General features: G+C 48.6%; 3 protein-coding genes across 5 annotated transcripts; 2 read left to right on the top strand and 1 right to left on the bottom strand.

Annotated features, from left to right (window-relative positions):
- Positions 1 to 32: 32 nt before the first annotated feature.
- On the bottom strand, positions 33 to 9,647 carry LOC125974637 (sodium bicarbonate cotransporter 3). Of its 3 annotated transcripts, none has more exons than XM_049729310.1 (25): positions 9,422 to 9,647; positions 8,692 to 8,767; positions 8,484 to 8,612; positions 8,257 to 8,395; positions 8,021 to 8,181; positions 7,681 to 7,869; positions 7,492 to 7,601; positions 7,264 to 7,421; positions 7,051 to 7,138; positions 6,838 to 6,984; positions 6,505 to 6,608; positions 6,194 to 6,368; positions 5,965 to 6,098; positions 3,120 to 3,365; positions 2,886 to 2,994; positions 2,653 to 2,814; positions 2,419 to 2,532; positions 2,176 to 2,337; positions 1,778 to 2,029; positions 1,640 to 1,708; positions 1,391 to 1,564; positions 1,198 to 1,329; positions 1,027 to 1,100; positions 842 to 949; positions 33 to 659 (listed from the first exon to the last, which is right to left on the bottom strand). In XM_049729310.1, the coding sequence occupies exons 1-25, from the start codon at positions 9,464 to 9,466 to the stop codon at positions 596 to 598; spliced, it is 3,321 nt and encodes a 1,106-aa protein (XP_049585267.1). In that variant the 5' UTR covers positions 9,467 to 9,647; the 3' UTR covers positions 33 to 595. The 3 variants fall into 3 exon arrangements, with proteins under 3 accessions (XP_049585267.1, XP_049585266.1, XP_049585265.1); XM_049729309.1 differs by having other exon boundaries at positions 1,027 to 1,115; XM_049729308.2 differs by having other exon boundaries at positions 1,027 to 1,115; positions 7,492 to 7,604.
- LOC125974670 (complement C1q tumor necrosis factor-related protein 4) lies at positions 3,364 to 5,652 on the top strand. Its single transcript, XM_049729397.2, has 8 exons — positions 3,364 to 3,957; positions 4,040 to 4,090; positions 4,156 to 4,284; positions 4,350 to 4,629; positions 4,706 to 4,794; positions 4,866 to 4,916; positions 5,002 to 5,130; positions 5,320 to 5,652. The coding sequence occupies exons 1-8, from the start codon at positions 3,822 to 3,824 to the stop codon at positions 5,601 to 5,603; spliced, it is 1,149 nt and encodes a 382-aa protein (XP_049585354.1). The 5' UTR covers positions 3,364 to 3,821; the 3' UTR covers positions 5,604 to 5,652.
- Positions 9,648 to 10,198: 551 nt separating the features above from the next.
- Positions 10,199 to 12,850, top strand: LOC125974653 (IgGFc-binding protein-like). The gene is made up of 5 exons (XM_049729353.2): positions 10,199 to 10,507; positions 10,882 to 10,949; positions 11,036 to 11,769; positions 11,865 to 12,258; positions 12,332 to 12,850. The coding sequence occupies exons 1-5, from the start codon at positions 10,425 to 10,427 to the stop codon at positions 12,748 to 12,750; spliced, it is 1,698 nt and encodes a 565-aa protein (XP_049585310.1). The 5' UTR covers positions 10,199 to 10,424; the 3' UTR covers positions 12,751 to 12,850.
- Positions 12,851 to 13,267: the final 417 nt, after the last annotated feature.

The following is a 13,267-nucleotide window of genomic DNA, read 5'->3' on the forward strand; positions in this document are numbered from 1 at the left end:
CTGAATAACCGTCTAAAGAACATACATGATACTTTAAGTTGCGAATAATATTTATTCTTAACGAATGAAATGTTAATTAATCTAAAAGATGTAGGCGGAAGTAGAAACAGGAAGTGACATAATCTGCTTTCAAAACAAAAGTATCGCTCTCGGATCATTGTAGATACGATTGACACTGGATGGGAAATGTTTATCACACAAATCATTCTCACAATAATAACTGTGCATGACATATAACTTGAGCCACTGAGAAGGTTTGACATTACATGACGTGAGTGCAGTCACTTTAAAAAAGACAAAAGAATCTGAAAAAATTGACTATTCTAGCCCCCTCTCAAAATGTGGAAAAATAACAATATAATAAAGAACAAAATCCACAAATATGAGAATCCACGGGTCCCGAAATCACTTTTTTTTTTTTGCTTGCAGTTAAGACTAACAGCTGTGTTCATATAGTAATATGTAAGTATGTAAAAATAATGATAATAAAAAAAACGAGCAACACTATGGTAGAGAAGCCAAGTCCTAGTCCTGTTCGCCTTTGACTCAGGAGGCATGGCAGCACCCTTTAGTGGTGTTGACGTAACCCTGCGGGTCATAGTGCCGTCTCAACGTCTGCTACTCTTTGGTCCTCGCTCACGCAGGGCACAGGCTCCTGACTGGAGAGTAAAGACAACAAGAAAAAGAGACTTAGTAGAATAACATTGGCTTGTTTATAGCGCTATTGTTAGCTTAAAATTGCTGGTGCTGCTATTTTGTCTCTTAATTACACCGTTTTATAATCCCATGCCATCAGTAATAACGTCCATGAACAACATCTTCAATGACATCATCAACTGACCTGCTGATTGGCTTCAGAGCTTTGTTGGCGTCCGCCGTCATGGAGCGAGATGTACAGAAGCCACTTTTATCCATCTCACGCGAGATGTTCACCTCAGACGGGTCTGACCTACCCATGGACACACGTTTAAGGCTACGTGTGGTGATGACACACACCTACATACAAACACGATGCTTCTGATTCACCATGGTTTCACACTTTTCACAGGGATCTTGACGACTATTGCGTCATCATCGAACGCAGAGTTGTCCACCGCCCCCTGCAAAGCAGTCTCCTGCAAGTCATGTTCTATTTACATGAAGGTCATGTGGTAAGGTCACGTGGTACGCTCACATAGTCACATGCTGTGTGCTCACTTCCTTCTCCCTCTTCTTCTTCTTGTCATCGTCTTTCTTCTTGCTTTCGGGTATGAGGTCATCCAGCCAAGTCAGCTCTCGTTTGCTGAAGCCAAAGTCCAGAAGCTTCCGGATGAACACCAGCGCCAGAACCTGCGGAGCACAGCGTGAGGTGGCGGCACGATGTTAGGGCGCGACCCGGCCTTCATCTAACCATCATGGGGAAGACGACGGCGGCGGCGGAGGTTTTGATGAGCCACAGGGCGATCAGGCAGGAGAGCTGCACGGCGGTGAAGGCGTGGACCTTCCTCAGCGGAACGTAGCGAAGGTAGATCAGGTCCGGCTGGTGCTTAGATGCCATGGCGAACAGTTGGATGCGGTCAAAGAGCTACACAAGACCGACAAGAGAGACTTAGCCTGTTTTTTTGTTTTTTGTTTTTTTATAGTTAACAAAGACACGTACCTGAATGTCTTTGAGCGAGGACACGCCCATGTAGAGGAAGACGCCGTACAGGACGGGCATCGGGATGAACTGCCGTCAAGGAAAGGTGGACGTAAAAAAAGGGCCGAAGCAGCTGAGGAAAGGAAATCGTGAGCTCACCTTAAGAACAGACGTCATGAAGACCGAGCAGCCCATGAGGAGGAAGATCATCAGGCCGGTGACGCGCTGTTCCCGGACGCCCAGAAACTTGGGCTGCTCGCCCGGGGCCGCGCAGGTGGACTCCAGCTTCAGGCTGTTGACGTGCGTGATGGAGAGAACAGTGGCCGCCACGAACCACGGTAGGCCCATGATGGAGCACACGGCTATCATCAGGGACACCAGCAGCAGGTCCAGATGGTAGCCGCAGCCTTTCTGGGGTTAAGCGAAGAATCAAAACGTTCATTAAGTCAATGCGTTGTATGCTAGCTACCTAGCTAATGCTATTGATTAGCCTCACGTGAAGGTTTGTATTAAATATTCGGACTGAACTGCATTTATTAAAGTAACACGGGCCCCACCGTCAGCTTGTTTTCCTTCCTGTTGACGATGACAGCGGTGATCTGCTGGTCCATGAAGATAAGGATGGTGCAGAGCAAAGCGGGAATGGCGGCAGCCAGCAGCGTCCACCAGGGGTTGGGACCCAGCGGCGAGATGAGCCAACCGCGATTATCGGAGGTGGGCTGAGACACAATACAGGAAATGCAGAAACTGTGAAATTCCTGCGTTAAGCCCAAGATCCGCCTCGGTTTGGAAATTTATACCTGGAAACGGTCCGGGACACTGAGTTTGGGAGACGGAATTCCCACCAGATAATCCATCAGAACCATTAACATGATGGTCAGGAAGACGGCAAAGTCACTGATGGTGGATCGCACCTGCATGTCATGCAAATCATGGAACAGAAGTTCAATGGAGGTCACGGGACTCTTCTTGATTGTTGGAAACATTTCAGTTTTGAATCTTATGTGTGATAGATGACAGGAAGCCAAACCCACCTTGGTGGGAAAGAATCTCTTGTTCTTGAAGTCTTTGAGCAATGTCGACAATAAGAAGGTTGTGAAGAAGAGAATGACGGACCAGAAAAGGACGTCGGGGACGAAAGGTCCGTCGCGGGCGCAAGCCGAGCCGGTGAATTCACCGCGCAAACTCTGACAGCGCTGCAAAACAAAGAGAAGCTCGGCCGGGGTTCTCCCGTTTCTGACGAGACGTTCCAGAGGATTTGCGTCACCTTCACGCTCAGCTGCTCCCACGGGATGCTCGCCGACGAGTTGTAGCCCCGGTTTCTCCAAATCTGATGCGTTTCGGTCGAGGCGTTGGCGGGTTGAGAACATTCGCACCTGCGAGCGCAAAAATTTGGGTCGAGAACTTCAACTGCCGAGTGAGAACTTTGGTGGTTGCTCATGAGAGAGATCCATAGCTGCCTTCAAATAAAACGGCAGCTTAGCCAGGATGTCCGACGTACGTGTAGAAGGTCAGGTTGTCCAAATGGTTGGCAGTGTTGACCGGGTAGATGTGCCCCAGATGCAGAAGCTTCTCCAGGGCTTCATAGATGAAGATGAAGCAGATGAGGGCGGCAAAGGCCTCCTCGGTGAAGCGCGTGATGTAGCAGACTAAGGAGCTGGCGTCGGTGGCCACCAGCAGCAGGCACAGGAAGGCGGTCCAGAGTCCGATGCTGGTCCGCAGGGATAAGTAGCTCAGGCCGTAGTCACTGAGGAGGACATTTGGAATAATTGTAATAATAAAAGAATAATTAAATAAAAATAGAATGAAAAATATGCATAAAATACAAATGAATAAATAAAATATATAAAAAAATAAATAAAACAAAAATAAATAAATTGAATAATAAAACCTTGTTAAGCATGCAACACGTGCTCGAGCATTTTGAAGTTCATCGGCTAAGTTTGCTGTGTCAGATCGATGAGCGTAACCTTCACATAAACGTACATCGGATCGATGAGCGTAACCTTCACGTAAAAGTTCAAAGTGACCCCTGCCCGCATCAATATTTGACCCAATGGCATCTTGGTACATATGTATGTTGTGACAGACGCATGCATACATTTGCTTCTTCTCAAAGCCAATATTGACAAGTTCAAGGTCACCGCGGTCATCCCCGTATAAAAGTAACGAGACGCCGGCGTCTCATCTGTGCTCCGCCGTCATGTTTGCACGTGTCGCACTGGTGCTTTTGCTAACGGTGGCGGTCGCGCGGTGCGGCCCGACTCCCCAGCTGGACCGCCGGGCCGAGATTGACGGCATCCGGGCGGCTATGGAGGACCTGAAGGCCGACAGACGAGGTGACGCCGGCGCTAACAAGTTGGTCAAGTAAGCTAAGCTACTAGTCTGCGTAATGTGACTTGTGTGTCTCCGTGGAAACAGCCATGATGCAGCGTCTGGAGAGGGCCGAGAAGGAGCTGAACACAGTCCGAGGTGAGCCCGGTGTCAAAGTGTAGCCATTTTCACATCAACCCAAATATCAACCCTCACTTGAACAGAAAGCCCAAAGATTGCCTTTGCCGCCTCGCTGGGGGGAAACGGCGGCCAGAAGACGACGACGGGAAACAGAGATCTCATTTACAGGGACGTGCTGACCAATGTAGGCGGGGCTTATAACGCAGAGACTGGTAAGCCCGCGTAATGGCCGCCACGAGACGTCACGGTGCTCAACAACATGGTCCGTGTGATCTAGGCGTGTTCACGGCACCCGTTCGCGGCGTCTACTACATCCGCTTCACCGCCAACGCGCCCACCGACTTCACCATGAGCGCCGTGCTGTACAAGAACGACGCCCAGATCCAGCTCATCGTCCACGAGCAGCCGTCGGGTGAGGGCAGCGACACGGCGTCCAACGGCGCCGCCCTGCTGTTGGAGAAGGGCGACAGGCTGAAGATGGTGCTGTGGCATAACACGCAAATCTGGGACAACAGCAATCACCACAGCACCTTCAGCGGATTCCTGGTTTTCCCACTGTATGGAAAGCCGTTTTAAATGTGAAATTTTGTAAAAAATAAAAAAAAGTTTCGATTTTGCATCCTGCCTCCAAAGGGTCGACGAAGCTCCAAAGGAGTTTGACGTCGAGTTGGAGATGAAAAGGCTTCAAGCTTCCATGACGCAACTCCAAACGGAAAACACGGGTAATTTCTTTTGGTTTTTCAACTCATACTTGCGTTGCTTAGAAGCCGAACTTATCATCATGTGCCGGCAGAACTCAAAGGACGGATGGAGAGCACCGAGACGGAGCTGAGGAATATGAGAAGTCAGTTTCGAATACTTGCTCATGCTGCTTTGCGAGATACATCGCGTCATAACTTTTCTTTTTTTTTTTTGTCGCCTTACTGTAGATGTGCCAAAGGTGGCGTTTGCGGCGTCTCTGGGGGGTAACGGTCTCCAGAAGACCACGTCCGGAATGAAGAAGCTTCTCTTCAAGGACGTCCTCACCAACATTGGTGAAGCGTACAACCCGGAAACAGGTCAGTGGTCACTGAGGAGTTTCTTTTAGACAAAAGTAGCAGCCTTTTGCTATTTTGTGGAATTTTGCTGTTGAGGAGAGCTGAGGAGCTTCAAGTACTGCTTTGCCGCTATCAAGTTTTTCTTTAAGGAGGGGGCATCAATTATTAATGCCCTGCCACTGGTTCTTCTTGCTTGCTTACCTCCCCCAGGTTATTTCACGGCACCCGTACGGGGCGTCTACTACATCCGCTTCACCGCCAACGCCCCCGCCGACTTCACCATGAGCGCCGTGCTTTACAAGAACGACGCCCAAATCCAGCTCATCACCCACGAGCAGCCGTCCGGCGAGGGCAGCGACACGGCGTCTAACGGCGCCACCCTGCTGCTGGAAAAGGGCGATAAGCTCTCGCTGACTCTCTGGCACAACACGCAAATCTGGGACAACAGCAACCACCACAGCACCTTCAGTGGATTCCTGCTCTTCACCCAGTAGGCATCTTGGAAGACTCACCAAATGGTCAATAAAAATACTTTAAAGTTGATCTTCCGTGTTTTGGGGAAATGCTTCCTAAGATATTATTTTCATCATTATCCATCATTATATTAGCGTCCCTACCTACAACGGAGAATAGTTTCTAATGGCGCAAGGACTCCCCCTAGAGGAGAAGAGTCGCCTTTAAAAACTAAAACTTTAAACGTACTAAGCGTATATCCATCCCTTATCGAATCGAAGTGGATCAATAATCCGCCTAGCAACATGAACTGAGCAACGGCCAGCCTGGTATCGTTGAGAGCATAAACAATCACGAATAAACCCAATTTACTTCTCCAAAAGTCACCAGGACCTGACTCACCAGCAGAACTTGAAGAGGATCTTCTCAAAGACCAGAACGGGCCCTGTGCTGCCCAGAATGGTGAGAGGTTGACCCGCAAACAAAGAGTAGGTCACGCCCGTCAGGGACGCTCCAAACAGAGATTCAATGGCGCTCTGCGACAGACACACACGAAGGACGCCTCGGAATGATGATGTCACCACGTGCAAAGCCTTAAATGGACCGCTACGTTGTGATTCACGCTTCTTACAATGTTTCCTTGGGTGGCTTCTCCTAGCAGGCCTCCGAATGTGATGACGGGAGACATGCAGGCACAGTAGAGGAAGAGGACGGATGCCAAACACTGCAGGCTGAGGCCATCTGTCAGGTCACTGAGCAGAAAAGGTGCCTTTCTCTTAACGTCCGCGACCAGACCTCCAAATAACCTGACACGCACAAATGTACAGAATTTGTCATTCGTCAGTACTCTACCTTTCTATGAGTATTAAGTATGTGGAAAAAAGGTGAAAACTACTTTATACGCAAGCTAGCCACGTGTGACTAACACGGCTAAGCGCTAACCTTCCCGTTCTCTGGAGCTCTGGGCCAACGACATGCTCCGCCTCCTTGATGATGCCCGAGGTGTGGACGGAGCCATTCGAGGCACAGGGAGTCTTCCGCTTCTCCTGCGGATGCAATTTTGGTGTTGCTAGCTTTAGCATTAGCACCCAGCTAACTTGAAACCCCCAACAGATGGATTGAAATCTTTCTTTGAAATCAGAACCCTGGTTTGAAACAACTAAACTTTAACTCTTGCTCAACTTAAAATCTCTCACTCTGTTATCAAAGACAACCGTATAGAAGTAAAACAGTTGTCATTGTTAGCATTAGCATTTAGCCTGCGTGTCCACAAACCTGAGAGGGGATGTTCTTGGGCGGTTCGATGCGAATGCTGGGGTCCCACTCGCCCGGCGGGAGCACGGTCACTTGATCCAGGAACTCGTCCAGTCCTGCCAGGAGATCTTTGCGGTCCTTGGCCTTGTAGGCCACGTTGTGGAAGATCTTGAGGATAGCCGCGCAAACATTTTAAAGACTGCTTCTAAGTCACGTGAGCTTCTAACCTCACACCTCGTCCGTCATCAGCGTGGCCATGGAACGCCCCACCTCGTGGTACTGCGGACCTTTTCCGAACGGACCAAGCAGGAGGAAGAGGAACCTGATTGGCAGAGGTGCAAAGTCACATTATACATTGGTTGGTCAAATATAACGAACCTGGTCAATGGAGCATAATTACCGAATTCAAGTCATGGGACCTTCTGCCCAAAAGGAGAGCGAGCTCACCTGGTGGGCACGGGCACCTGGGTGAGTCCAGAGAGGAGCACGGCGGGAGACAGGCGAACGAAGGCAATGATGGGCTTCTCGAGGAAGTCCACTTCGCCCACCAGCACGTTGGAGGCTTCGGCATCTGCTGGAATCTTTCTCATGAAGTTCATGTCCACCTGAAACGCACGGGAACGCGCCACTATATAGATCACTGTAATCCTTTTTTGGTGCAAAGAGGTCTTTCACCTTGCTGAAGTCCACCGCGCTGTTTTCACGACTACCGGCGTTGAAGTCACCTCCCACCCCCTCGGCGGCGTTCAGGTTCCCAGGAGCCGACTGAGGGGACGCTAGAAGACCTGCTGGAAGTGGAAGAAGCTTCACATCACTCTAGGTGGTCCTCATCAAGCGGTCCCGTAGTCTGTCCGGAGCGCTCACCATTGTGTTCCAGCAGATGAGGGTCCGAATATTTCTTGCCCATGTCAGCGAGGGATCGCACCAGCGGGATGCGCTTGCTCAGCCTCTTCTCGTTCTGATGGTGGTGGCGTTTTAAGATGGCTTCCCTCACCTTGTCTTGGACGTGATCTTCCAGCTGACCGGACGCCAGCATGGTGTCAATCACCATGTCTGTAAAACATCTCAAATTGTTCCTCAAAAGGTTCTACTCAGGTGTTGGTGCTCACCCCCATATTTGCAATTCGGCTTTAGAATCGAGCAACTTCAGAACACCTCGTCAGCCACGAGTGCATGGACAACAACAACAAAATGGTGTACTGACCTGCGATCTGCTCAATCCCGTTGGCGCGCATGTCGAGTATCACGGCGCCGTTCATGATACACGAGCGCAACTCAAACAGGCTGTGCAGGGACAGGGTGGCCACGTAAGGTTTACTCCAACGCTCGCCGCCGTCCTCCACATCCTCCTCAAACTTCAACCACCTGCCCACACACAAGAGAAGTCTCGTTCAAGATGGCTGACAGAAAGCAGCACGGCGGCGGCGGCGGCGGCCTTGCCTTGCCGTCTCCTTCCACTCCACGACTTCTCCGTTCCTGAGAGCAAGCTCGTCCAGCTCGGTGAAGAGTTGATGCGGGACATGTTCCTCGTCGTCGTCCTCCGTGCCTAAGATGAACTGTACCCGCTGTGACGGTGTGTCTAGAGAGCGGGAGAGCAATTTTTTTTTTTTTTTTTTTTTAATAATGTCATTGTTTTTATACTAGCAAAAAAGTCATTTGGAATCTACCGTAAGAAGGCGACTCGCAGACATCTTCATGCGGGCGAACCTGCCTCCGCCGCTCGTGTCGGTGTCCCCGGTGGCGGTGGCGCCGTCGGCCCAAAGGGACGTGAATGCCAACGTAGAGCTCCCTGTGACCTGACCGACAAACATGACCGATGTGTCAAAATAGAATGCTTCATCCTGATTGTGAACAACACAAGCGTCAGACACTCACTCTCCAGCTCCTCCGCCTCAAAGTTGGTGAAAAGGGTGGAGCTTGTGTTCCCTCGGTCCAGCACTGCTTCCTCCGCCTGAAACATCCACACACATAATCAATTCATTTCAGAAAGTTAAAACAATAATAATTGGACCACTTTTTCTCAAAGAGGCCAGTCCATGAAACAAAAAAACATTGCGGTGTAAATGATGGACAACATCATTCTTCTGCAAGGATGAATGGAAGGAACTTGTAAACAACAGCAGTGGTCCACAAAAGAAGAATAGAAACATCCGTCACATATTCTCCTTTGGTCATCTTAGGTTTAAAATCAATTTCATTTTTTTAATATATATCAGACGCTTCAGCAGGGGTAAAAAACAAATGATAGAAATCACGTCATCGTGACGATGACGTAGATATGGCGCAAGCCGAATGCAAGGTAAATACAGATGTCGTTTGCGTGTTTCACAACACGGCAAAGTTAAGGCGCGACCGTTTTTTTTTTTTAAAGCAACTTTTTAGAAAACCTGCATTTTTTTTTTTTTTTTTTTTTTGCTGCGATTTCGGAACTACCGAGGTGCGCGCGAGCCGAGTTCACTTCCTGGAAAGGAAGTCAAATTAAGCACAATAAATTTGTTGTTTAAAGTTGATCATTCAAGTTTCTCCCCGCACGCTTTGCTTTCTCGTCATTGGCGCATCTCCGACGGGATGAACAACAATTTGCCGTCGCCACCAACTCACTTACCGATGTTAGCAGCGGTCTCATCTGCTCGCTCGCGTCTTGTGACATTTTAAAAGTTTCACTATCGAAGGTGATAAAGGTCCACACGTTGCTTCTTCCCTCCTCGCAGCCTCACGGACTGTCTGTATCGAGACCAGGTTCAAGAAACGCCCCCCCTGGTTCGAGTGTCTCGACATCACTGAAGCGACCATCCATTTTGTTTCCCTTAGTAAAGTTGATCAAAACGAATGAAATATCGAACGTAAACCTGTTATTTTCATTCACAAAATAAAAGCAGAACGAAAATGAACTGACAACAAATTAATAGTGATTATTATGTTTAGATTAAAAAAAACTGTAATTGTGGAAATGTTATTCATTTTTTTTTCCCCAATTAATCTCATGTTAACTTTGGGCATTTCTGTTATTGTTGTCATCTGTGCAGAGACTTTTTTTTTTGCCACTTGCCAAATACATAAACAAATATACAATACAAATGTCAGGGCCCACGTGAGAACATATAAGCGCAAAAAGAAAGCGCGGCCCAGATTCGAACTCAGAACCTCAGAAGTGTGAGCCAGATTTGCTAAGCACCAATCTGCTCATGAATGGGAAAGATGTTATAAAACCTTGAATGTACTCACATTGTCATAAAATCAACAATCACCGACGTGACCGATGCAGTTTGGCTGTTTGAAGTGCTTATCTATGATTAGCACCTTCATTTTTAATGCTCCCCCCGCTGCTTTGCTGATTCTATCTGCACGCACGCGCCATTGTTGTGTGCACAAAGCTGCTTCACAACCTCTCACTTGATCTTCATCATAACACGGCAACAAAGCACACAATAACCGGCTCGGCTTCAAAGATCAAGTCTCACAGCGGCCAGATGTGACCTCTAGTTTGACTCTACACGTGAATATGTTCGTGGAAAACTACAATATTGCATTCATAGTCAATTCATTCGATTCAATTGAAATGGTTTTAGAAGATGCTTTAAGCCGTCTTGAATATTGAGTCAACATCGATGCCATGCAAATATCCTGCTTTGACTGACAAACGTACATGCATCTCTGTAAGAGTGGCACAGACGACACGGCTAAAGAGAAGGTAAGACCACAATGTGGCCCTTGGCGCTTTTTAAACAGGAAGTGTGACAGGAAACTGCAGATCAAACTAATATTAAAGGGAACAAAATAACTATTCATGAGTGCAGTATTGTGAAGTAATCATTAGTTACGAGCTCCAGGGTTTGAAATCTGGTTCTGGCATTTCATTTCTGCAATGTCTTTATGTCCTTTCCTGTGCTAGTTGTTAGCATATTAGCTTCATTCGAGAAAAAGAATTGGGACAAAGCTGGCACACAAACAGCAAAAGTATAATTCATTACGAATGGATTACAAGAAAAAATAATAATGCAAAAAAAACCCCACTTTGTGGTCTTTGTAGCAAATGTATCACTGAAAGTCATTGTTTTGGCTCAGGATGCTGGCTAAGGGCCACCTGTATTTTGCAGTACTGCTTTTTCTGCTGAAGAGGGCGACAGAAACAAGTGAGTTCAATGCGTTGCTATGGCAAATAATGTGTTGATTTGATTCTCAAGCAATAGTTTGCATGTACCTTGGGCTCTGTTTCCAGGATGCACCTCTGGTTCCAACTTCTTGGTGGTCTTTCCAGAAAACATTGCCTACTTTTACCCTGAGGAACCTCATAACCAGCTGCATGTGACGGCTTTGCACGATAACACAAAGGTCACAGTGGCGATCCGTCAACAAACCCATACGGAGATTCTGGTCAAGGCACAGACGCGGCGCTTCTTCTCCTATGGAACCACTGAGCTCGGGCGAGAGAATGTTTCTGACAAGGTTCTTCGGGTGAGCAGCACCCGCCAGGTCACTGTCCAGGTTGTCAGCGTCAAGGCGGGCAGCGTGCAGAGTGCTCGAGTTCTTCCCGTGGATGCGCTTGGCACCGAGTACCTCGTCCCGCGGGTTCCCGAAAACCAGAACACCACCCAACCCCCTGATGTGGTTTGCGCCTACATGACCGAGTTCGCCCCCTTTAGGCTCATTGTGGTTAACGCAGAGAAAGTCAATACAGTCAGCCTGGAAGGAGACAACATTACCAAGGAAGTGGAGCTGGAGCCTCACCACGCCGCTCAGTTCTGGCTGGGCGGCAACGAGGTCTGGAGAGTGGTGAGGGCGAAGCACCCGGTGGCGGTTCTCTTCGGGCACCCGTGTGCCGCCACACTAAACTGCGGCTGCTCCATGCTCTACGTCACACTAAACCCCAAACCACATGGCAAGATGGCCTTCTTGGTCCCACCTCTGCTGTCCCAAGCCTCAGAGGACCAAACTGCTCTCCTTCTGTCCCAGGTACCACCTGAACCTACATACTCTTTACCCAAGTTGAAGTACATGTGTAGATCTACAGCACCCCCTCCTGACTATTATGTATACCGTTGCCTCAGGAGGACGCTTCCTCGGTGGACTCCTCGTATCCAGGCTGGCCTCTATTGGAGCTCTCCGGTATCGCCGTCCTCCACCGGCCTGGCCTGCTCCTGCCACTCATCCCTCAGTCGGAGTTGGCCTCATGCTACGTGGTCAATGCCATACCGGACGTGTATAACTTTGCCGTCATTCTGGTCCACAAGGACCTGGCCACGGGGGTCCGTGTAGGGAGTAGCCCACTGGAAGACCCCACCTGGCTAACGCTTACGGGGACAGACTATGTCTCCACGGTGGTAACGCTCAGCCTGGACAGCGCGATCTGGCACACCTCGGACAAGATGGCCGTCTACTATATAGGACAAAAGGGGGGCGTCCTTTTTGGGAACCCGGCGCCCGCCATCAGTCAAACCTCAGGTGTGAACAGCATTAGCTCTAACATAAACACTCTCATAAACAATTTAAACTCTCATACGCTTCTCCGCACTAGATTACAGAGGCTGCGTCTTGTCGCCTGACGTTTGGGAAATCGGTTCTGAGGCTCTGGGCTGGCAGGAGTCCATCAAGTTCTGCAGAGACCGGAATCTCCGTTTGGTCAGCTTGTCCTCTCTCCAACTCATGGAACAAGTGCAGGTCAGAGTCCGGCAGGGGTATACCGGGGATAGCGTCCCGAGGCGGGCTTGGATCGGCTTGCGTCGTAGCACATTGACTGGCGCCTGGTACTGGATTGACAGGGCGCCGTTTACAGTCAGCAACTGGCAGGGGGGCAAGCCCGAGGACACTCATGGGGGTCATTGTGGAACCATTAATCTAGAGCCAAGTCAGGACTTTGGTTGGAGCCATGAGGACTGTTGTCAAGATGTCCATCCCATCTGCTACCGAGAACCACAACTCTTTACCACGCAGTAGATTGAGCATGGCTAACGTTGAGTGTGGCTAGCTAACACTTGAGTTAGCTCTACTGCTGTGAGCTCATGCTATTGATAATATAGTGTCATAGTGTTTGTAATCTTTTTGTAGTCTTCATAGTCTCATTCTTGTCATGTTTTTAGATTGTTTTCGGAGTGATTTTCTTTTTTGTGGTCTTTGTATGTGTGTGTAACATGAAACCAGTTTGCTACATTAATGCGTCTTCATTAGCATCTTAAGGTTTGACAAGTTAGCCACATTAGCATGAATATTTAAGTATGCTGACATGAAAGCAGCAAGGAAAACAAACAAAACATTTTTTTGTCATTTGTAGTCCTTTTGAATGAATGATAAAGTTTGATACCATTTTGCTGTGCATTTTAACAAGGCCAGAACAGACAAGCAAGTCGAGAAACGAGAAACAAGAAGACATGAGACGCAAACAATCCGACAGGGGAGTGAGGGGCAGACAGGACTTAAATACAAGACAGCTAACGAGAGGCGGGTGAGGGTGATC

This window comes from Syngnathus scovelli, chromosome 9, assembly GCF_024217435.2.
Source record: "Syngnathus scovelli strain Florida chromosome 9, RoL_Ssco_1.2, whole genome shotgun sequence".
NCBI classification, from domain to species: domain Eukaryota; kingdom Metazoa; phylum Chordata; class Actinopteri; order Syngnathiformes; family Syngnathidae; genus Syngnathus; species Syngnathus scovelli.